Source organism: Neoarius graeffei, chromosome 12 (genome assembly GCF_027579695.1).
Source record: "Neoarius graeffei isolate fNeoGra1 chromosome 12, fNeoGra1.pri, whole genome shotgun sequence".
NCBI classification, from domain to species: domain Eukaryota; kingdom Metazoa; phylum Chordata; class Actinopteri; order Siluriformes; family Ariidae; genus Neoarius; species Neoarius graeffei.
The window spans coordinates 386355-411656 of record NC_083580.1 but is presented as its reverse complement, the minus strand read 5'-3'; the positions used below and the strand labels follow the sequence as shown (position 1 = coordinate 411656).

Genomic DNA, 25302 nt, shown 5'->3' with positions numbered 1-25302 from the left:
TGTGATATAAAGAGCAATAAAAAGCAATATTTAATGCTGCAGAAAAGCATGATTTCCTTTTCATGTCTTTAATGATGATGATGATGAAGACCACAATGATCCACAGTTTCACCTGCAGGTTCTGTGAGGATAAGTGGTTCATCTCAGAGTCTCTTTCTCTGAGAACCAAACCCTGTACTGCACCATCCTGGGTTACCACACATCAGGAACTGGAGAACTGCATTGTCATAGAACACCACAACACAACCACCACCCAAAACCCATCCAGGAACCTCACGTTTCTGTTCCAGCAGCTGTGCAGGATCAATGCTGTACGCAGATAAAACATCTGATATATCTATGTTTTTAAATCTATATCTCACAGGGCTCCAAGTAGAACCCCTTTAAGAAGTTTAGAGTGTTTTATGAAGTATATAAGAACACTAGATGTCACTAAAGGACTGACGGAGAACCGTGTTGATGGTGTTGTTCTTCAGCTGGTCTGGACTTCTTCAGAATCACTTTTATTGCCAGGTATGTAAACACACACGAGGAATTTGACTCCGGTTTCACTTAGCTCCTTCGTTTACACGTAACTGGGTATTTATGAAAACGGGTATCTTCTCCTCCCTGTACTAGAAAATAATTCCTGTTTACACAATGCTCAAAAACAGCCAGGAAAGGCTGCCAAAAACATGTCAAACAAATAGAAAGCCAACCAGAGATCTGAAAGCCAAGGAGGAGAGACCATCAGATCACAATGCTAAAAATCCGTTTCCCACTGTTTACACGCAGGCATGAAAACGGAGTTTTCACAAATCTCCACTTTGCCCGGAGTTTTCGAAAGCAGACGTTTTCAGTGACTGAAACCTCCGTTTACGTGTAAATGATGGGTGCAACCGCATAAATAAATATCCGTTTTTATAGATACCTGGCTACATGTAAACGGGGTCTTAGTACAAACAGATAAAAAAAAGCGTAGACAAAAAAACAAAAAGCTATGTACATGTAGAAGGGTAAATATATGTATAGACAAAGATATATATATTTTAATCTTTTGGTGCAAAATAGTGCATAGTGCAAAGATGACTTAGTAAATATAAATATACAGTGCACACAGAATGATGGTATGAGCGTGCAGATATTTCACAGTTGATGTTGCTGATATTTGGGTCCGGTTTTAGCTGCCCATCACAGAGACAACCTGAGGGGAAAAAACTGTTCTTGTGTTTGGTTGTTTTTGGCGTACAGTGATCTGTAGCGTCTCCCAGAGGGGAGAAGTTTAAGCAGTTTGTGACCAGGGTGTGACGGGTCTGCAGAGATGTTACCTGCCCCGTTTCCTGACTCTGGACAGGTACAGGTCTTGGATGGAGGGCAGGCTGACACCAATAATTTTCTCTGCAGACCTTATTCTCCGTTGCAGTCTGTTCTTGTCCTGTTTGGTGGACCGATCCAAACCCAACAGTGATGGAAGAGCAGAGAACAGACTGAATGATGGCAGAGTGGAATTGTGTCAGCAGCTCCTTAGACAGGTTGAGCTTCCTGAGCTGGCGCAGAAAGTACAACCTCTGCTGGGCCTTTTTGATGATGGTGACTGTGTTGGTCTCCCACTTCAGGTCCGGGAGATTGTGGAGCCCAGAAACCTGAAGCTCTCAACAGCAGTCATGATGTTGTTGGTGATGGTGATGGGCGGCAGGGTGGGGTGGGGGTGGGGGTGGGGCTCCTCCTAAAGTTCTTTTGATGTAAAATCATTAAAATGTACGCAAGAGAAAATGAACCTGTGTGTTTGTGATATTAACTTCTGCTAAGATGTTATTAATTTATTATAAGTATGTTGTAAGGCGTATTCTTAAAGCTGAACGGTTGTATTTTGTGTTTAATTATTCTCTCTAATCCTGTTGCTGATTTTTCTGTTGTGTGAACTGTCTTATACACTGTGGACTTATTTTTGTTTAAAACATTTCTATGTATCTGTACATCCACATACATTTCTCTAAATTTATATACATTTATCACCACACAGTCCGACCTGCTATCTCCAGACATTTATGACGCCCGTAACCCAGTGAAATGTCTTTAATATTAAAAGTGAGTTATAGCTGATGTTTCTCAGCACAGTCGCAGTTCAACACTGGCGTACAGGTGAATATGGACCTTTCCAAGATGGCGGGCGCGATGACGTATCATGCTAACTGCACACAGCTGCTGATATTCATATAACTAAAACAGCTATAACACTATATATTCTCTGTGATACACCTGTATTATCGGTATTTACTGCAGCGAAGACGTTATGAGTCCACCTGCCGTCACCTGACCATGAATGGACCAATGAGAGAGCAGCATGACGTCACGCAGCTAGCAAGACTTCGGAAAACAAGAGAGAGAGAGAGAGAGAGAGAGACTGCAGCGGACACTACTGTAAGTTTAAACATTTATTATTTACTAATTTACTAATTTAAATAAAGTTCATAGTATTGGAATCATTTATAAAGTGTGTGTGCAGTGTGTTTTATCTGCTTATAGAACTCTCTCTCTCTCTCTCTCTCTCTCTCATTATAAATGTTTTCTCAGTTAAATCACATTGTTAGTGTAGATCATGAGCACGTCAGTAATTTATAATATATTTAAGATTATATTTATAACAGCTGATGTTAAGGCCATGAGATCTTCCTCTTCAATCATCATCATCATCATCATCATCATCATCCAGGATGAAGAGTATGCCGGTGAGTCTCAGCTCTAATCTGAACACTCATAAAGAGGTTATAACGGGTAATAGGAGACATGTTGTGTCCCTATTCACAGCCATAGTGGACGGTGTGCATTTGTCGCTGAGGTCAGTGGACATGTCGGATTTTAGAGATTTATGAAATAACTCGTAAATATTAATCATGTCATTCTGTTCAGTATATAGAATAATACTTTAAACATGTTATTATCAGGAGTGTGTTTAAGCCTCGTCCGTGTGTGTGTGTGTGTGTGTGTGTGTGTGTGTGTGTAGGACAGCAGAGGTGGACTGTGGGATTCAGTGAAAAAAGCAGCGTTTGTTATTGGATCAGGACTTTTCTTTCTGGTGGCCTTCAGGAACTCAGTGACATGGTGAAGGAAGTTTCCTCTGCAACACATTCACTCATCTAACAACCACATATTGCTGTGTACACTGTAAACCCGAATAAGTTGAGTTTATTTAAAAAAATTGAGGAAAGTGGTTGCCTTAAAAAAATAAGTAATTATTAATGATTGAATTGAGTACCTTAAACTTACCAGAAGATTGTAAGTTTAAGGTACTCAATTCAATCATTAATAATTACTTATTTTTTTTAAGGCAACCACTTTCCTCAATTTTTTTAAGTAAACTCAACTTATTCAGGTTTACAGTGTATCTTGGTGTGTGTGGTGTGTGTGTGTTTCAGGCATCTTCAGATGTTTTGGGGAGCATCAGGAGATTTCTGGCAGACACAGTGGACTAGACTTTATTTAGCGTTTGATGGAAATGAGGCGTCTCTGTTCTTAATCGGTAAGAATCTCACTCTAATGTCTCACTCTTTTTACTAAAGCATACACACTTCACCTTTAATCTTCCAATAAGTAGGACACAACAGTGTGTCTGTGTGTGTGTGTGTGTGTGTGTGTGTGTGTGTGTGTGTGTGTGTGTGTTTGAAGCCAGCAATTGATTCTGAGTTCAGGGAAATAAACAGCCTTTATCATGATGCGGTTCAGGGTCAAAGTTCACAGTGTGATGGTGTTGTGTCCTAATTACTAACAGCAGGGTGAATATCGGTCAGGAGCAGCAGTGGCAGTCAGTAAAGAGAGCAGTAAAGTTCATCAGAATAACAGGAAAGGGAAAAAACACACCGACATATTACTGTGAACATTTATAATAATAATAATAATAATAATAATAGTTTATAAACAGTAGAGTTGATGGAGAGAGTAGAGTTGATATAGAGTTGATATAGAGTGTAGAGTTGATATAGAGACTAGAGTTGATATAGAGTTGATATAGAGTGTAGAGTTGATATAGCATTAACATAGAGAGTAGAGTTGATATAGAGTGTAAAGTTGATATAGAGACTAGAGTTGCATATAGAGTTGATATAGAGTGTAGAGTTGATATAGAGTTGATATAGAGTGTAGAAAGAGTATGAGGTGATGCAACTGAAACTCTTTAATTTGTTCTGTTCATATTACACACAGGTTAGTGATGAAAAATAAGAGTGTAATTTCACATTCTGACCCTGTGTGTGTGCGTGTGTGTGTGTGTGTGTGCATGCATGTGTGTGTGTGCATGCGTGTGTGTGTGTGCGTGTGTGTTGTGTGCATGCGTGTGTGTGTGTGTGTGTGTGTGTGCATGCATGTGTGTGTGTGCATGCGTGTGTGCGTGTGTGTGTGCATGCGTGTGTGTGTGCGTGTGTGCATGCATGTGTGTGCGTGCGTGTGTGTGTGTGTCTGTGTGTGTGCATGCGTGTGTGTGCGTGTGTGTGTGTGTGTGTGTGTGTTGTGTGCATGCATGTGTGTGTGTGCATGCGTGTGTGCGTGTGTGTGTGCATGCGTGTGTGTGTGCGTGTGTGCATGCATGTGTGTGCGTGCGTGTGTGTGTGTGTCTGTGTGTGTGCATGCGTGTGTGTGTGTGTGTGTGCGTGCGTGTATGTGTGTATGCATGCGTGCGTGCGTGTGTGTGTGCATGCGTGTGTGTGCATGCGTGTGTGTGCATGCGTGTGTGCGTGTGTGTGTGCGTGTGTGTGTGTGTGTGTGTGTGAGAACAGGAATGATGCTCGTGCCAACGTTCTGCTTCTGGGTGTTTAACAGTTTCTTGATGATTGTGGATATGAGGGGAAAACCTGCGTTCATCACGCCGCTACAAAATTCAGCAGGACAAAAACAACCCGGTATTTACATTGATCACCTACACACACACACACACGCGTGAACACACACACACACACACACACACACACACACACATATGCACACACGTACCACACACACGTACACACACACACACGCGCGCGTGCACACACACGTATGCACACACGCACACACACACGCGCGCACACACGCGCGCGCACATACACACGTGCACGCACACACACACATGCACGCACACATGCACGCACACACACGCACACACATGCACACACACACGCACACACACGCGCGCACACACATGCACACACATGCACACACACACGCACACACGCGCGCGCACACGCACGCACACGCGCACGCACACACGCGCACACACACAACGTGTACGTACACACACACACACACACAAACAAATATCTTCTCATTACACTGTATCATCTTACACTCAGACACACACACACACACACACACACACACACACATCAGTGTGGTGTCATCTCACTCTCTCTCTCTCTCACACACACACACACACACACACACACACACACACACACACACACAGAAAACAAGTCTGTGTTCTCATTACACTGATTATCTCACACTCTCGCTCTTATACACACACACACACAGACATAACGACTGACTGCAGTGCTTCAGAACTTACACACCGCCGTCTGACAGTTTGATGTAACCACAAGATATAACACTCAAACACACTATGGAATGTCATTCAGTGACAAAATTAGGTGTATGTGTGTGTACAAATTATCAGTTTGTTTCTGCTGAATCTTCAGTGCTGCACAGATCTCATCTCATCTCATTATCTGTAGCCGCTTTATCCTGATTCTACAGGGTCACAGGCGAGCTGGAGCCTATCCCAGCTGACTACGGGCGAAAGGCGGGGTTCACCCTGGACAAGTCGCCAGGTCATCACAGGGCTGACACATAGACACAGACAACCATTCACACTCACACCTACGCTCAATTTAGAGTCACCAGTTAACCTAACCTGCATGTCTTTGGACTGTGGGGGAAACCGGAGCACCCGGAGGAAACCCACGCGGACACGGGGAGAACATGCAACTCCGCACAGAAAGGCCCTCGCCGGCCACGGGGCTCGAACCCAGGACCTTCTTGCTGTGAGGCGACAGCGCTAAACCACTACACCACCGTGCCGCCCAAATAAACTCTGTTATTACTGATCACTGTGTTATCACATCAAACCCCCCCCCCACCCCCCCCCCCCACACACACACACACACACACACTCTCACACACAGTCAGGAATAAAGTTTAGATTTGTGCAGTTTTCCATCCGTACATTATCTACACCTGGAGAAAACCCACACAAACACAAGGAGAACGAACTCCACACAGAAAGACCCCAGTCCACTGAGAGACTCGAACCCAGAACCTTCTTGCTGTGAGGTAGCAGTGATAACCACTGCCCCACCCTGCCACGCCCTGTGCAGATGTTGATACAGATAAACAGATTTAATGATTACAAACTCATTTCATCTGCCGCTCAGATTTCACCACAACAAGAAACAGTGTGTGTGTGTGTGAGAGAGAGAGAGAGAGAGAGAGAGAGAGAGAGAATAACACAGTCTATGCTGGTTACAGGTGGAGGTGGAGCGTGTGTGGAAGGTGGTGAAAGTGGTTCTGTGTAATCAGTTGTTCTTGTCGGTTCCTCTGGTGCTTCTCACCTATGCTGTGATGTCGTGGCGTGGAGAACCCTGCGCTCCTCAACTGCCACACCTTCCACTGGGTTCTACTGGAGCTGGCTGTGTGTGGTCTGCTGGAGGAAGTGCTGTTCTACTACTCACACAGGTGTCTCTCTCTCTCACACACACACACACACACACACACACACACACACACACACACACACACACACACAGTGTTTATCTCGTATGGTGTAGGAGAGAAATAAGCATACACTGAGAGCTCTGATGTAATAAATAATCACCATACATGCCAACCCCTTTGGGCGTCCACCTGTAGTATCAGAGGAAGAAATCCATAAAATCAACATAAAATCCTTACAGCCTTCGAATCGCACCAAACTTTTATTTTGATGTACATTTGTACAATACACATTTACTGCTATCCTATTGTTCACAGGGTAGGCTGCTCCCACTGCAAAGGAAAATACTTTTTACAGACCTCATGGAAAAACACTCAAACTCCACTGTCCGTGCCCTGTCAGTCAAAGTGTCGGCTGCTCCCATTTCAACGGGAGCAGCCCATTGAATCAATACAAATTCGCGGCAACAGTTCTGTCAGGTGGTCCGCAACGGCTAGCGGCAAATTGTGCTGAGCAATAAAATTACAGATCGTAACTTCTGCTCTTATTACCACTTGTTGGTTGATCATCGGTCTTAGGCTTTGCAAACATCGTCATTTGCGTCTGATTCTGTTTCTGGTGCAAATTTCGCTGATGTAGTTTGGACCTCATGTGTTCCCTCATGTCGTAAACTCCAGACGCCGCAACTTTTATATCTCACACACAGAACAATGACACCATTAAATGTCTCCTTCCATTCAGGAAGATACTGCCCGCCGTATCTCATTTTCTTTCTCGGTGTTCCCATTCTTTCACTCAGCAGACGCTATTCAAAATCTCTCAGGTGTAAACAATGTCGCTCTGCACAATGAGAAAATTGTTCGAACAATGGACCGTTTGGCCGCGTTTAAATGCAGATCGTGCGCATGACCTGAACGAGCGAAGTCCTCGCAGTCGCGATACTGCACGAGGCTTGAGGAATAAACATCCGGTTTCACATAGTCTGGGTTATCTGCCCCTGCATACACGCTGTTCTTTGTCTATAAATCGAGCTTTTGTATGTTTTGCGACGATCAGCTGACGATGTTCAAGTAAGATACACAAAATAAATTTAGGTCAGAAAATACTGAAAATCCGTAAGACTTTGTTTATACGCCCTTGAATGAGCTAAAATCCGTATAATTTCCGGACAATCCGTATAGGTTGACATGTATGAATCACTAACATATTATAGACCAACAGGAAGTCACTGACCAATTCCTCTTCCTCTTCCTGTTCCACAGGCTGTTCCACCATCCATTCTTCTACAAACGCATCCATAAGATCCATCACGAGTGGACAGCACCCATTGGAGTTGTGTCTCTGTACGCTCATCCCGTGGAGCATGTGGTGTGTGTGACGTTCTTTACAACAAGCTTTAGTATAAATACACAGGTGATTACAGGAATTTGAGCGTTCTGATTGGTCGAGAGATACGGACTATTTTTCGATAATCACCTCGAGCGACTCGGTAAAATGGCTCCAATCACTTCGTCACCGTAAGTGAGAAAGAATTACAGATGAAAGAAAGTGCTGTCCTAAAAGCACTAAAGATGCTCTGCAGTTTGATCTAAAACTATTCAGAGGTAAGGAGGATTGGGATTTATTTTATCGATTTCAGAACAAAGCGTTTTTTGTGACTCGGCGTAGATCAGTGGCAAGTCTGCGCTGCAAAGTTATTGCATTACATGAAGCTTATGATGTTTGAAATAAATTATTTTTATTCAGATTTTTAAAAATAATCACCTGTGTATTTATACTAAAACAATTATCTGCCTCAGACTCAGTGAATATCGGTGATTATTATAACCTCGACTTCACCTCGCTTATTACTCACCGAGTCTTCACTTCACCTTCAGTGAATAACTGTGAATTATAGCAGGCTTTATAACACTGCTGTGTGGTTTCCTGTAGTAGTGTAGGAGTGTGTGTATCATAACATTTAATATATAAATATATAAAGTTAGCTTTTATTACACTGCTGTACTTTCTTATAAATGTCAACATAAAGGTGTCATTAATCATCTGCATTTATTAAATATCAATAATAGAATTCACATTAATGCTGTGATTTGTAATCTTATATTGACATGAGTCTTTATTATGCTAACACACACACACACACACACACACACACACACCACATTTCCAACAATGGTGTATAAAGAGTGAATTCATTAAGAACTTCAGTGCATTCTGTAGGTACGGTTGAGGTCAGAAGTTTACATACAGGGCCCTGAGTGTGATGGTACTGTTGGGTTTCACTACTGATGTTTTTCCTGAGGCAGAATGATCACAACATCCATCTTTCATTGAAAAAAAAACAAGAATTTGGTGCTACAAGTTTTAATTTATTTAGGGTTTCTGAAATCAACACGGGGTCAAAAATTAAATGTACATGGTTTTTTCTTATTAAAGATGGATGTTGTGATCATTCTGCCTCAGAAAAACATCAGTTCAGAGAAATCAGTGAAACCCAACAGTACCATCACACTCAGGGCCCTGACGAACGTCTGTAAACCTCTGACCTCAGCTCTATCAGAGCATATATGATGATTTTTGTTGCATCATTACGATGTGTGTGTGTGTGTGTGTGTGTGTGTGTGTGTGTGTGTGTGTGTGTGTGTGTGTGTGTGACTGCTGCAGTTCTCCAACATGCTGCCGGCTCTAATAGGTCCAGTTCTGCTGGGTTCTCATCTGACCACCACGTCTTTGTGGTTCAGCGTGGCTGTGATCGTCACCTCCATCTCACACTGCGGTTATCACCTGCCCCTGCTGCCCTCACCCGAGTTCCACGACTTCCACCACCTCAAGTAACACCTCAGATCATCTCTCAATTTTATGCCTTTAATCCCGAGTAATCAGGGTGCACAAACTTTTACAATGAACCAAACAGTAAATAAACATGAAAACTGGGACAATATTAAAAATAATGATTAAATTTACAACTAATGTTAAAATAAAATTATTAATAATGCAATAATTTTCCATGTTCAGGTTTAATCAGTGTTACCGGGGTTCTGGGAGTTCTGGACCGGCTTCACGGTACCGATGATAAATTCCGGCAAAACCAAAGAATATGAGCGACATACACTCCTGCTGAGTCTGACACCACTCACCAAGAGCATCCCGGACACGCCCCAAACAAGAGTGACGTCATCACTACCCCAGACACACCCCAAGAGAGAAGAGTGACATCATCATCAGCCCAGACACACCCCAAAAAACAGGAGTGACGTCATCACCAGCCCAGACACACCCCAAAAAATTGTTGATGTATCCGAATTTTATCGGATTTTGCTTTTGTTTGGATTGTAACTGATGATTATAATCTGAGAATGATTTTTGTTTCGCTGTTTTGTCTCCAATGCACCTACAGTGACTTCCCCTAATCACTCCAGAGTGTACATTACACACTAAGAATTCTTCAGAATCACGGTCCTAATCTGAATCCGGTATTGAAAATAAATATTGAAATGTTTTATTAATGGATGTGGATTCAGTACTGAACAGAACTCTAACACACGTAGAACTGAGACCGGGATTAGTGTCTCATAATACGGTGGCCAAGGGAACTTCACCAAGGGGAAATGAACAAGGGCACATGACAGTCAGGAAGGAGACGCTGCTATAATACCATAAACATTTTACATAAACAGATGAAAGATGTAATTTTCCAGATCTTGAGTTTTTGCTTTAATAAAGATAAATAATTATTTTTAAATATTCACTTTAAAAGCTTTGCAGGACTAAGCAATTTTTTTTAATGATTATAAATCTGAAGTTTAACAGATGATATAATTTCATACAAAGTGTTTTATTCACTGTTTCATGCACATCAACATTACACCCTACTGTTTTACAATAATGTACCTTTTAGCACTTTTATTATCAGTTTATTTCATTATAATTACAGAACAAATTACAGCATATAAAATTACTATAAATATATTGAATAAAAGTTTACATTCTGGTTTTAATATTAAGTTGATCTTAACACTAAGATTGTGTAATGGTGCATTAATGTACAGATCTGCATGAATAATAATTAAATTTATTTCTGCACTATGGAATTTTTCTGTCTCTTTGTTCAGTGTTTAATTAATTTAGCACTAGTTCGTGATTAGCATGCAGGCTAACATTTATCCAGATTTGTGAATAAGAGAAGACACTCGTGATATCTGTGATAATGTCATAAAAACACATTCAGACAGAAACAAACATTATCTAATGCATGAACACTGTGACAGTACATAGAAATGATGTAGAAATAATTCTATGTTTTGGGATCGTTTCTTCTAAAGTGTACAAATTTCTTTCAAGTTTAACTTTTACATATATTTAATTTTTTAAATCAAAGGAGTCATTTTACTCTGATAACGTCACATAAACACCATTTCTTACTGCAATAGTAAATGTTTTGTCTCTAATTGAGGTGAGTTTTGGGCGTTATTCTCTCCGGATCTGTGCGTCGACTCACTAAAGAACCTAAAAGAATTAATTTAAAGAACTGATTTGTTTACCAAACCAACACATCGTGTTTTTTTTTTTTTTACTTTAATTGGGAAAACAGTGACAAAGACTGAGATAAGAAAGTTAAATTAAAGTCTTATATTTTTGTTCATTTCTAAAATAACTTATTTGTTGTTTGTATTTAAATGAAAAAACGATCTGCCTGTTTTAAACAGTTCATCTGCAGCAAGTTTCCACTTCGACATCATGCTCATTTTCCCTGTCAGGTTACAGATGTTAGCCAGCTGTCTGAGGGCCCACTGAGGGTTTGACTGAAGAATCAGGACATGTTACAAAACGATAAAACCTTTCTGTGTCCTGCTTCAGCAGAAAATCATTTCATTTCATCTTTGACTGAATGTTGTAGCTGCTATTAGCGCCCTGCTAATGTTAGCATGGATTAGACCAGATTGCCCTGTGTGTGTGTGTGTGTGGTGAGAGAGAGAGAGAGAGATGAGAGAGAGAGAGAGATCATGCAATCACCTCTTTACACACTGCTGCTACAGGAAATAAGAGACTGAAATTCCTGTAAGTGCAGGATGATTCACAGATTCTCTTTTCACAATTTTATATTTCTGTGCTGGAAAACCTGAAGGTGGGTTATAAAATTATAAAATTATATTTTCTTTGGCAGGATGAAATGAAAAGCAAGACTAATTATTATTATTATTATTATTATTATTATTATTATTGTCTTTATTAGTCAGGGGTAATTGAAGTGGCAGATGGACGCGACGTGTCTTTAATTTTGCTCCTCCAGCGCTGATGGCGTTCACTCTCTCACCATCAACTCAACACCAGACTGAAATTAAACTCCACAGAATTTCTCCTGATCAATAGACTTTCGGAATCGAGATGTGGGATATTATGACTGTCACAACAGAAAATATCGACACACATTACGTTTAAATTTAAAATCTGGTGAGTAATTAATAAAAATATATTTTAATTCAGTCATGATGTAAAGTGTATTTTACACTGCAGAGTGAGCTGGATTTTTTATTTTCAGGGTCCACAAATGAGAAGTTAATTTTTTTCTGAGCATCTGAAGGAGATTCAGTTTTTGTTTTTGTTAAAACTCTGAGCGCTTCATCACTAAAGGTTGAATGGTTGTGGAAACCTCACACATCATCTCTAGCCATCACACCAGACCAGAATTCTCATCAAATTAATAATCAGCTGCAGTTCAGAAAGAAGGAAAATGATTTTTCTTTACGATCTCCCCTGTAAAGTGGAACGACTCAGGGGAATACAGCTGTGACAGAAATCACCTTCTAAAGCCCAAATGGAGTTGTGTTCGAGCTGCTGCTGGTGAGAGGTACCACAAACGCCTTTTAATAATTAATACAAACTATTTTTACATCAGATATAAGAACAGTATAATATGTCCCTAAAGTTTCTGCTGGTCTCTGTAACACACAGCACTGTGCAAAAGTCTTCATCATATTTAATATTCATTTAATTTTTTTTAATTGTGAAGTTTATTCTATGACTTCTGCAGTAAAAACATTTTAGATTTTCAAACATTTCCAACAAAAAATTAAATATTACAGGAAAACTGTTTATATGTCAGGAAATAGAGTAATGTTACACGACACACTACTTTACAGACCAAAAGAAAATGAAGGTCGGGTTTTAACTGTGACTCAGAGTTTCAGAAGAATTGCAGCAGATTCATCACAATGTTTAAAAGAAAAACACTGAATAATTTATTTATAAATCTGTCCCTGACATTACTGATGCATTTGAACAGCCAAGTGCTGTCACATCAAACACTGACCTTGTGTTTATTACTGATTTCTGCACTTTATAGCACATTTATTAAGTAGAAAAAGTTTAATTTCATTACTGCAGGCATCTTTTGCTTTACAGAATTTCTTTACACCTGTCTTTGTCTTTACACCTGCCTCTTTATAATTTAGAGCCATGCAGCTGGAAGATTAAAATTTTTGATATGAAATACACTGGGGATTTTATCAATAAAGCAATAAAATAAATAATACTGTTTTATGTTTATTAGAGAAATAAAAGCTGCTTGATGTGAAGGTTTTAATTCCACACAGAATGAAATCCTAATCAAGCTGAAGGGTGTCAGTGTTTTTTACTCCACAGTGTGTGCAGATCCTCCGAGGGTAAAACTCAGCAGCAGCATCTTAAAGTGTGAACTTTCCTCACCAGAATAAAGATTTCCATGTGATGTGGACGAACACAGAAACACGAGAAATGTTTTCAAACCCACTGGAGGTGAAAGACATTGCGCTGAGTCCAGCAGAACTGGATGTGTGTTGTGTTTACAACTCCAGGCTCAGAGCCATGTTTCCTCTAACACTCAACATCACACACACCTTCACTACAACACCTCCATCACCAACACACACCACCACTGAGACTGCAGCAAACATCTCCACACAGAACCCTGATACAGGTGATCTCTCGATCTCTCTCTCTCTCTCTCTCTCTCTCTCACACACACACACACACACAAACAATGGGAATGGTTTAGGTCACTCCTGTCCCTCTCTCCTGTGTGTGTGTGTGTGTGTGTGTGTGTGTGTGTGTGTGTGTGTGTGTTAGGGCACAGCCTGTCTCACACCATCATCTTCATCATCATCGGAGTGATCACCTTCATAAACAGATCTGTTTAGTCAAGCCCTTGTGTTAATGGTGTTTATGAGGTAAAGGTGTAGATCTGGAGGATCCTCAGACAGAGTGTTTTGGTAAACTGGGATGTATGGATGCTGTCAGTCCCCCACTCGCTTGCTCACTCGAGTTTGTTGATGGTGTAGTGGCTGCTTGCTTTATGTCCCGGGGCCCCTCATGCCTGTGTTACCTTCTGGCTCTCCCCTTTTAGTTATGCTGTCATAGTTAGTTGCTGGAGTCCCTGCTTGTACTCAGTGCAATATGTATACTGTTCCTACTTATTCAGGTGACATTGGGCATACCTAACAATCTGTGTTTACTCTCCTCTCTCCCCCCCCCCCCCCCCCCAATATGTCCCTCTTTCATTTTTATTCGGGATCACCATTAGCACTTGTAATAACAAGGCTACACTGTAAAAAATTACTGTGAAATTTACAGTAAAACTATGTGAAATGCATACAGAACAGCACTGTAAACCCCAAAACATATATTTGTTGTTCAAATCACTGTTAAATTTTGTAAACCAGTAAAGTTTACACTGGGGTGCTGTATTTTTTACAGGGATTTTCTGGTCACCCCAGCTGCCAGGGTTTTCCTGTTAAAATGACAGATTTTTTTTACAGTGTATTCTTCCGGTGTCCAATCATCTCGCATCACAACATCAAACAAACAAATCAATACATATACATACACCAATACATTACAACATACAATACACTACAACCAAACACAATAGTTCACATATTTGAATCAAAGACAATAAAATTCATAAATCTGTTCATTTCTAATATACATTACCACGGGTTTCTCACCACTTTCCATATTACCTTTTCTCCAATTCAAATAATAAAAAACATAAACAACAACACCAAAAGAAAGAAGTAAGTCTGAGAGTGACCCGAGGATGCAGACACCCAGCCCCCAGCACGTGCCCCCCTACACCCCCCAACAGCGGAGGGTCCCTTGTAGCGTGACACCGGGTGAACACACGCCCGACCACCCGCACCCTGAGACACGCCCACTCCCACTCATCACTTCAAAAACATAAATCATAATACAAAACTCAATAAAACAATAAACCTCCACATACCTCCACCTTGTCCCATCCTCATTTTGAGGGTCAGGGACTATGGTAGCTTCCAGCACCAGCTTCCTCCATCCTGTCCTGTCCTTAGCTCTCTGCATACAGTCTGATAGTGTCCTGCCTGTCCAGTCCCTGACGTTGTTTCCCCATCTCCTGCGTGGCCTCCCTCTGCTTCTGGTGCCACAGACCTTTCCTTGCAGGATGTGGGTTAAGATGTCTGGGCTCTGGTGACATGTCCAAAGTACTGGAGCTGTCCATCTTTTTACCATGGTTAGAAGTGTTCTTTCCATCCCCATCTCTTCCAGAACTGAGATGTTGGTGCGATGTTCTGTCCAGCTGACCCTCAGTAGCGCTTGGATCTTCTGAGTATCCTTAGTGTGAAGTGTCCATGCTTCGCAGCCGTACATCACTACGGGCCAGACCAGGGCTTTCAGCACCCTCAGCTTGGTGGACATCCTTAAGGCTCTATCCTTCCAGATTGCCTCCAGGGAACTAAGGGTTGCCCGTGCTGCTCCTAGCGTGCAATAACCTCACGACTGCTTCAAGCTGTTTCATCAATAATGGCACCCAGGTACTTGAAGGTTGACACCTGTTCCAGCAGGACCCCCTGGCAGCAGATCTTCAGTTCTGTAGGTTGTTTCATTGTTGCCATGACCTTGGTCTTCTTAGTGCTGATCTCCAGACTGTACTCCATGGACACAGTATTTACTAGGTGCAGCAGCTCTTGAAGTCTCTCTGGTGAAGTGGCTAATAGGATGATGTCGTCTGCAAATCTTAAGTTGTTTATGATCCTCCCATTAATGTTGACACCAATCCATGAGAGTTCGCCTGCAGATTCTCTCATCACTGCTTCAGAATAGAAATTAAAACAGATTGGTGAGACCAGACATCCCTGCCGCAAGCCTTTTGTGACTTTGAACCAGTCAGTCAGCTCCTCATCCACTCTCACTGCTGCCTGTTGGCGTCTGTACAGCTGGCGGAGTGAGTTGACTATATACTTAGAGACTCCCATTGCTTCCATTAGTCTCCAGAGGGTTTTGTGCCTTACTGAGTCAAAAGCTTTTTTGTAGTCAATAAGTGCCATAAAAAGATTTACATTACTCTCTCGTGCTTTCTCCATTAAAATCCTGACATTGAATATTTGGTCCCTGGTTCCCACTTTCTTCCTGAACCCCATCTGTTCCTCAGCAAATTCTTGATCTGCCACCCTCTCCATACGCTTCAGCAGGATGCGCAGTAGAATCTTGCTGGCATGAGTTATCAGGGCGATGGTGCAATACTCTGAACAGTCAGTAGTTCCTGGCTTTTTGGGGATGGTGATGAACACTGACCGTACCCAGTCTGTGGGCCATTCTCCAGTCTTTAGGATCTTGTTACAAAGACAGTTCTGCTGGCAGATTGTCTACACCAGCTGCTTTGTTCTTTGGTAGACGCTTGATGGCATGTTCCACTTTGGATTCTAGGATGTCTGGAAAGGGATTGTCTCCTGCCTCCTCATTAGGCATGTCATGCTCATCGTCAGCAGCAGAGTGTAGTGTGTTATCTTTGTACAGCTGCTCACAGTACTGTTTCCATCGCTGTAGAATGCTCTGAAGATCAGTGAGCACCCGGTTGTCCTTGCTCTTGATGTTCCTTTGTTTGGGTTGGAAACCTCTCCTCAGCTTCTTGATGCTGCTGTATGACTTCCTGAGAGAGCTGTTACCTCTGAGACCCTGCTTCATCTCAGCACATTGCTCTTCCAGCCACCTTGCTTTGTCTTTCCTTGCCTCCCTTTGAACTTGCTTGTCCACTTCCCTGTAGAGCAGCTCTTTGCTTTCTGTGTTGCGCTGTTTTCAGCTCACACCTTCTGTCTATTAGGTCAAGTGTCTCTTGTGATATCCATGGGTGGTTTGCTTTCCTAGGTGCTTTTCCCAGCACTTTCTCTGCTACAGCTTTGATGGCCTCAGTAAATGACACTTGCCCCTTTTCCACCAAAGCAGTTCCAGGGCTGGTTCGGGGCCAGTGCTTAGTTTGGAACCGGCTTTTCTGTTTCCACTGACAAAGAACTGGCTCTGGGGCCAGAAAAACCGGTTCCAGGCTAGCACCAACTCTCTGCTGGGCCAGAGGAAAGAACCGCTTACATCAGAGGGGGGGCGGAGTTGTTAAGACTGACAACAATAACAAGACCGCGAAAGGTCACCATTTTTAAGTGACGAGAAGCAGCAGTTGTACAAACGCGAAGTCATCCATTATTATTGTTGTTGTTGTTGTTGTTGCTGCTGCTGCTTCTTCCGCATTGTTTTTGCTTCGATATTTGCGCCAAGGTTTATGCAAACGTAGCGACGTAACTGACGTATACAGCGATGTAATGACGTATACAATGACATAACTGACGTATACAGCGACGTAATGACGTGTCTTCTCTTAGCACCGCGAGCTATGGAAAAGCAAACTGGTTCTCAGCTGGCTCGCAAGTTGAACGAGTTGTGAACCAGCACCAGCACTGGCCCCGAACCAGCCCTGGAACTGATTTGGTGGAAAAGGGGTAACTGAGAACTCGTCCGGTGTTCTTTCTTCCTGGAGTAGGTTTAGAGCCTCAAATCTGTTGTGGATGTGGCAGTATGCGGTGATTGGCTGTAGTGACTTCCAGCTGGGTGCTGATTTCAGCCAATCACTGCCGCAAATTGCCGTATAAAGGCGGGCTGAGAGCACTTGTCTGTCTTTCACTGGCCAGAGGCTGAGTATGTCATGTCCTGATGTCGTCCACTTCCGTGTCCGCATTCTTGTGGTACAGGTAGGCTGTTGGCGGCAGCTGTGTTCTCTCCCACGTCATCCATCCAGTGCTCATTCTGGTTATTTTTATGTCATAGAGGCTCGCTTGGGTGTTGCTGCTGGCTGCTCACTGCTCCTGTGCACTCACTGTTCGTTGCTGGTGATGCTCTTGTAGCATCGATCCCTCCGCTTCACGCTGCATTGTTTGGAACGGCCTGATCGGTAGGTAGTACAGTGGTTTTGGCTTTTTCCTTCAGCCATTTGTGCATTTCTCATGTCTGTTTTATTATTATAGAATAAGGATCGCCTAGCAGCGGCACTGCACCAGCTAACCCGAGAACCCACTGCTGCTTTGCTTTGCTTTGCTTTTCCTTGTGTTGCTTTGCTTCACGTGTGCGTCGCCTTTGCTTTGTGTCTGTTTCACCCTGCGCTATTTGCGCAGCTTCGCTTGTTCGGTGTCGCTGTTGGTGCTTGTTGTGGCTTGGCAATGCTGTTTCCCTTTCCCGTTTTGTGATTAGGGCAGCCACATTTTAATGGTGTGTGTGTGAGTGTGTGTGCGCGAGTGTGGGGCAGCGTGGTTAATCTTTTTTGTTCCTTTGTTATTTGTGTGTATTAATACAGAAGGAGTGAAACCATAATGTTTAAGTTTATCCAATAACAAAAAATGATCAATAATATCAAACGCTGCACTGAAATCCAGTAAAACAGCACCCACCAATTTTCCACCATCCATATTACACTGCAAGTCCCTCTGAGTTACATGTCGGTCCTGGGATCGAGATGCTGAACCTCTTCTGCTCCTCGGACCTGCCTGATCCATCCTGGTGCCCTGTGTCTGGTTGGAGTCTCATTGCATCGCTCCTGTGGAGGACGGCCCCATGTGGACAGTTGAAAGTCACACCTGGAGGACGCTCTGGACTCTTACAGTAATGCTTTTATGGCTGAGGACTACAGTTGACTTGCTAACTTTAGGACTGCAGTTGTCATGAACAGTTTTGCACTCAAGTTTCCATCAATGAAGAGTTTATAACATCAACGAAACTGACTCCATGTTAAAACTGTTAATGTTATAGTCAGGCTGTCTGTTGTTGCCCAAATGAGGATGGGTTCCCTTTTGAGTCTGGTTCCTCTCGAGGTTTCTTCCTCATGTCATCTGAGGGAGTTTTTCCTTGCCACAATCGCCACAGGCTTGCTCATTGGGGATAGATTAGGGATAAAATTAGCTCATGTTTTAAGTCGTTCAAATTCTGTAAAGGTGCTTTGCAACAATGTTTATTGCTAAAAGCGCAATAATAACTTGAAATATGAGCTAATTTTATCCCTAATCTATCCCCAATGAGCATGCCTGTGCCGACGGTGGCAAGGAAAAACTCCCTCAGACGACATGAGGAAGAAACCTCGAGAGGAACCAGACTCAAAAGGGAACCCATCCTCATTTGGGCAACAACAGACAGCATGACTATAACATTAACAGTCCTAACATAAAGTGTGCTTCGTTGATGCTATAAACCCCCACCGACGGAAACCCGAGCGCAAAACTGTTCACAACAACTGCAGTCCCCAGCCACAAAAGCACCACTGCAAGAGTCCAAAGCGTCCTCCAGGCATGACCCCCAACTGTCCACATGGGGCCGCCCTCCACAGGAGCGACGCGATGAGACTCCAACCAGACACAGGGCACCAGGATGGATCAGGCAGGTCTGAGGAGCAGAAGAGTTTCAGCATCTTGATCCCAGGACCGACATGTAACTCAGAGGGACAGATTTGGGGGGGGGGGAGTAGAGAGAGTAAACGCAGGTTGTTAGGTATGCCCAGTATCACCTGAATAAGTAGGAACAGTATACATATTGCACTGAGTACAAGCAGGGACTCCGGCAACTAACTATGACAGCATAACTAAAAGGGGAGAGCCAGAAGGTAACACAGGCATGAGGGAGCCCCGGGACATAAAGCAGCAGCCACTACACCATCAACAAACTCGAGTGAGCAAGCGAGTGGGGACTGACAGCATCCATACATCCCAGTTTACCAAAACACTCTGTCTGAGGATCCTCCAGATCTACACCTTTACCTCATAAACACCATTAACACAAGGCTTGACTAAACAGATGTGTTTTCAGCCGAGACTTAAACGCTGAGACTGTGTCTGATTCCCGAACACTACTTGGAAGGCTGTTCCATAACTGTGGGGCTTTGTAAGAGAAGGCTCCACCCCCTGATGTAGCCTTCACTATACGAGGTACCAGCAGATAGCCTGCACCTTTTCTGCTAAATGATTAATATTGTCATCTTTACATGTTTTAAACTTTACTTAACTTTTATTCTATTTTATTCTGCTGTTTTTTTACTGAACTTTTACTTTATTTTATTATTTTATTTCTACTATTGTTTAATTCTTATTATTTTTCTTCCCCATTTATTTTATGTAATTTTATTTTCTATTGTTTACTGTTTTGCTTTTACTTCTGTAACGCACATTGAACTGCCACTGTGTATGAAATGTGCTATATAAATAAACTTGCCTTGCCTTGCCTTGCCTTGCCTTTTGATCTAAGTAGGCGTGGCGGATTATAGAGGAGCAGAAGTTCGCTCAGGTACTGTGGTGCGAGACCATTCAGTGCTTTAAAGGTCAATAGTAGTATTTTATAATCAATACGAAATCTGATTGGGAGCCAATGCAGTGTGGATAAGACAGGCGTGATGGGGTCATATTTTCTAGTTCTAGTAAGGACTCTTGCTGCGGCATTTTGAACTAACTGGAGCTTGTTTATGCACTTATTGGAACATCCAGACAGTAAGGCATTACAATAATCCAACCTGGAGGGAACGAAAGCATGAACTAGTTTTTCCGTGTCATGCAGTGACATTAAATTTCTTATCTTAGCAATATTTCTGAGATGAAAGAAAGCTATCCAGGTAATGTTATCAGTGTGAGTTTCGAATGAAAGACTGGGCTCAATAATCACTCCGAGGTCTTTTACTGCTGCACGTGAAGAAACAGAAAGGCCATCCAGAGTTACTGTGGAATCAGAAAACTTACTTCTAGCTGCATGTGGTCCGAGTACAAGTACTTCAGTCTTGTCAGAGTTAAGCAGAAGGAAATTAATAAGCATCCAGTGTCTAATGTCCTTCACACATTCCTCAATTCTATTAAGCTGGTGTCTCTCATCAGGTTTTGCAGAAACATACAACTGTGTGTCATCAGCATAACAGTGGAAACTAATACAATGTTTACGAATAATATCGCCCAGAGGGAACATATATAGAGAAAAAAGCAGTGGACCCAAGACAGAACCTTGTGAAACACCAAACTTTACCTCAGTACGTCTAGAAATATCACCATTTACATCAACATACTGATAGCGATCAGTTAAATAAGAGCTGAGCCAGGAGAGGGCCGTTCCCTTAACTCCCACAACATTTTCTAGTCTATCCAGAAGAATGGAATGATCAATGGTATCAAATGCTGCACTAAGGTCAAGCAACACAAGCAGCGAGACACAGCCCTGATCAGACGCCAACAGTAGGTCATTTACTACTTTAACCAGAGCTGTCTCTGTGCTATGATGAGGTCTAAATCCTGACTGATACATTTCATGGATGTTATTCCTATGTAAATATGAGCATAACTGCTGTGCCACAGCTTTTTCAAGGATCTTGGAGATAATTGAACAGCTGACAGGGATCAAGGTCAGGTTTTTTAATCAGGGATTTGATAACTGCTAGTTTAAAGGATTTGGGTACATAGCCAATCATAAGAGAAGAATTTATTATTTTTAGAAGCGGTTCAATTACTCCAGGCATTATCTGTTTGAATAGACGTGTAGGTAAGGGATCTAGTCCACAAGTTGAGGCTTTTGATGCCGAGATTAATGAAAGTAATTCAGTTTCTTTTAGGGGAGTAAAACATTCTAATTGCTGATCTGATACAGTTATATTGTTAACTACAGGGTCACTTACATTGTCTGACCTTAAATTAGTAGTTTGAATTTTTTGTCGGATATTCTCAATTTTGTCATTAAAAAAATTCATGAAGTCGTTGCCACTACATACTGCAGGTGTGCATGTGTCTATAGTGGACTTATTCCTGGTTAATTTTGCGACAGTATTAAATAGGAATCTAGGATTATTTTTGTTATCTTCTATTAGGGAGGAGAAATATGTTGATCTCGCAGCACTAAGAGCTTTTCTATACTTCAGGAAGCTCTCCTTCCACGCTAATTTGAACACTACCAATTTTGTTTGACGCCATTTACGTTCCAATTTTCGAGTGGTCTGTTTTAATGTGCGAGTGTCGTCATTATACCAGGGTGCTAATTTTTTGTCTCTGACTATTTTCCTTTTTAGAGGAGCTACATTATCTAAAGTATGGCGGAATGTTGACTCTAAGCATTCAGTTGCCTGATCGAGTTCTGCAGGGGCTGACAGTGACCCAATCAAAGTTGATAACTCTGGGAGATCATTTATAAAGCTCTGTGCAGTAGTTGATGTGAAAGTACGTTTAATACAGTAGCGTGGTGAGGTGCATATATTATTACTCAGACATAGTTTGAATGAGATGAGATAATGATCTGAGATAACTTCAGACTGTGGAAGTATGACTATATTGTCTACGTTTAACCTGAATGTTAGTATTAGATTGAGGGTGTGACCACCATTATGGGTCGGTCCTATGACATTCTGATTAATCCCTACTGAATCTAAGATGGACACAAACGCTGTTTTTAAAGGGTCTTCTGGGTTATCGAAGTGAATATTAAAATCTCCGACAACTAAAGCTTTGTCTAAGGAAATAACCAGATCTGAGATAAAATCTGCAAATTCAGAAAGAAACTCAGAATGTGGCCCCGGGGGCCTGTAAATAATAAGCAATGGAATTAACTGGGTAGACTTATTTTTCGAGGCTACATACATTATATGAGTATGAAGAACTTCAAATGTATTAAATTTATAACCAGGTTTTTGTGTTACACCTAGATAATCATTATAAATAACCGCGACGCCTCCTCCTCTGCCAGTTAGACGAGGCTGGTGTATATAACCTGTTCATTGTGTGAAGTTATTTTTTATGTCTCACCGTTGCTTGACGCAGTGTGATTTTGTGTTATGAAGTTTGCATGATGCCATGTCATGCCTGTTCATTGTGTGAAATTATGAATATTCTTATTTTTAAACAGACAGTTGAGTGTCACTATTGCTTGGCCCAGTGGCATGTTGTGTTACATCTAAAACTAAATAAAAAAGAAAACACAAAATAAAAAGTAAAATGCACCCATAAAGTCATTGTTGGTGATAAATTGTGTCACATTCATCTCATTATCTTCGGCAGAGCAGTGGGTTTAAAAACAGGCTGATGAATATATGGACTCGTTGTTGAATGAGGACTTATTGTTGAGTCTCTAAAATAGTCACTGAATTAAGTGACTTTTGTAGATAAAATGAGGTGTTTAACAACCTGTTAAAAGTACACCAGAATGCAGGAAATGGCATCTAATTAATTAAAAATTTTCTGGGGGAGCACCCCCCGCCCCCCCGCCAGTGTGTCTCCCCCACATTAAAAATACTTCTGATGCCTATGCTGCAGGAAATGAGAGCAGCACCTTCCCGAGTGGGATGGATACCGTCCCGCCCTAACAGGCCAGCAGTGCCCTCAAAATTAGCCCAATTATCTATAAAGCCCACACTGTTTTCAGAGCACCACCTGGACAGCCAGCAGTTCAGCGACCATAACCTGCTGTAAGCTACATCGCCACGCCGCATTGGGATGGGGCCAGAGCATACTACAGCATCAGACATCGCCTTCGCGAATTTAAACACCTCTACAAAGTTACTCTTAGTAACCTCAGACTGACGAAGGCGTATATCATTAGCTCCTGCATGGATAACTATCTTTGAGAACCTGTGCTTGCCTAGGACCCTAAGATTACCTGCTATGTCCGGCGCCCTGGCTCCCGGTATACACCTGACTAAAGCTGCTGGTGCCCCTAAAGGCTGAGCTAATTTCACGTGCCGTATGATAGAGTCCTCTATAACCAGAGCTCTTTCAGGTTTCTCAGTGGGTGCATCACTAAGGAGAGCAAACCTGTTTGACACGTGACGCGGAGAGGAGTGGTGCTCCCGTGGGCGAGCCTCAGCGGTAGCTTTGGAACTATGCTTATGCCACCGAGTCGTCACCCATTCACCCCGCTGTAAGGGCTCTAATGCTGGAGTTGGGGGATTACTAACTCCACCTAGGGCATCCAGACTTTCCCTTACAGAAACTACACTGTTCTCATTCTCACTGACCTTCTCTAAAGCCTGGACACGCGCTTCTAGCACTGAAATCTTCTCCGTCAGAGAGCTAACTAATCTGCATTTATCACAAATAAAGCTATCGCTAGCAACAGAGGAAGAATGACTAAACATCCTGCACTCAGCACACTGAACAGGCTGAAGGTGTGCCATGATGAAAGGATTCACGTACCTTAATTGAAGATCTGTTGATATTAAAGCAGATCCGATGTGGATGGCCTCCGCTTGTGGTCTTTACACAGGAGGAGAAAAATAAATAAAGAAAAAGTTTTACCTGTGATTGCCTGTGATTATCAAAGATGACCTGTGATTACCTGAGATGGTCAGAGATTACCTGTGATTATCTGAGGTTACCTGTGATTATCTGAGGTTACCTGTGATCACCGGTGATTACCTGAGATTGCCTGCAATTTCCTGTCATTGCCTGTGAATACCTGCGATTGCCTGAGATTGCCTGTGATTATCTGAGATTACCTGTGATTGCATCTGATTACTTGAGTTTAACTTTGTTTAACTGAGTTTTCCTGTGATTACTTGAGTTTGCTTGTGATTGCCTGTGATTACCTGAGATTACCTGTTATGACCTTTGATTACCTGAGATTTCCTGTGATTATCTGAGTTTGCCTGAGATTCCCTGTGATTGCCTGAGATTGCCTGTACCTGTGGCTGAATTACAGTCACAGTGATATTCCCTGCATCACTGTGGTGTGATATTTCTGTCCATAGTGACGGTGTGATTATGAGGACCAGAGCCAGGGGTTGAGCTGCAGGCAGGGAACAGACGAGGATCAGAGACTGAGGCTGCGTCTCATTTCTTTAATCGAGTATCCTCACCTTCCTTTCATCACTGTGTAGCTCCTTCCACTGAGGAAGTGGAGAAGAAAGCCAGGGAAAAAACACATTTACAGAATGAGACAATCTCTCTCTGGCGGCACGGTGGTGTAGTGGTTAGCAGACATGTGGACTCGAGTCATGTGACTTGGACTCGAGTCAGACTCGAGTCACCATTTTGATGACTTGAGACTTGAAATCCCTAGATGAGGAATGACTTGCGACTCGACTCGGACTTGCACGCTGTTGACTCGAGACTTGACTTGGACTTGACAGTTTTAGCTTGCAATGACTTGGCGTATCAGGTATAAATATTCCCCCCCCCCCCCGATTTTGAATCCAAGTACACTCGTTATTATTTGAATGCGGTGTAGCTCCTTGTCTTAGGCTACGGCAGCTCAATCCACTAGCACTAGGTGTCACTCAGGGACCATCCCCGGCCCAAACCATCAATGGTGGCCTGCTTGGAGCATGGGGAAAATAATTGTCACTAATTTTGGTCACTGATCTTATTCTT

At 42.4% G+C, this 25302-nt stretch overlaps 1 protein-coding gene across 1 annotated transcript; it reads left to right on the top strand.

The window, feature by feature from the left end:
• Positions 1–2339: 2339 nt before the first annotated feature.
• faxdc2 (fatty acid hydroxylase domain containing 2) lies at positions 2340–10425 on the top strand. The gene is given in 13 exon segments (XM_060934942.1): positions 2340–2400; positions 2628–2708; positions 2984–3081; positions 3396–3499; positions 4749–4837; positions 4839–4871; positions 6475–6606; positions 6608–6681; positions 7921–8026; positions 9323–9489; positions 9674–9689; positions 9691–9744; positions 9746–10425. Coding segments are annotated over 12 exon segments (1014 nt in total). The 5' UTR covers positions 2340–2400; positions 2628–2693; the 3' UTR covers positions 9872–10425.
• The last annotated feature ends 14877 nt before the right edge of the window (positions 10426–25302 follow it).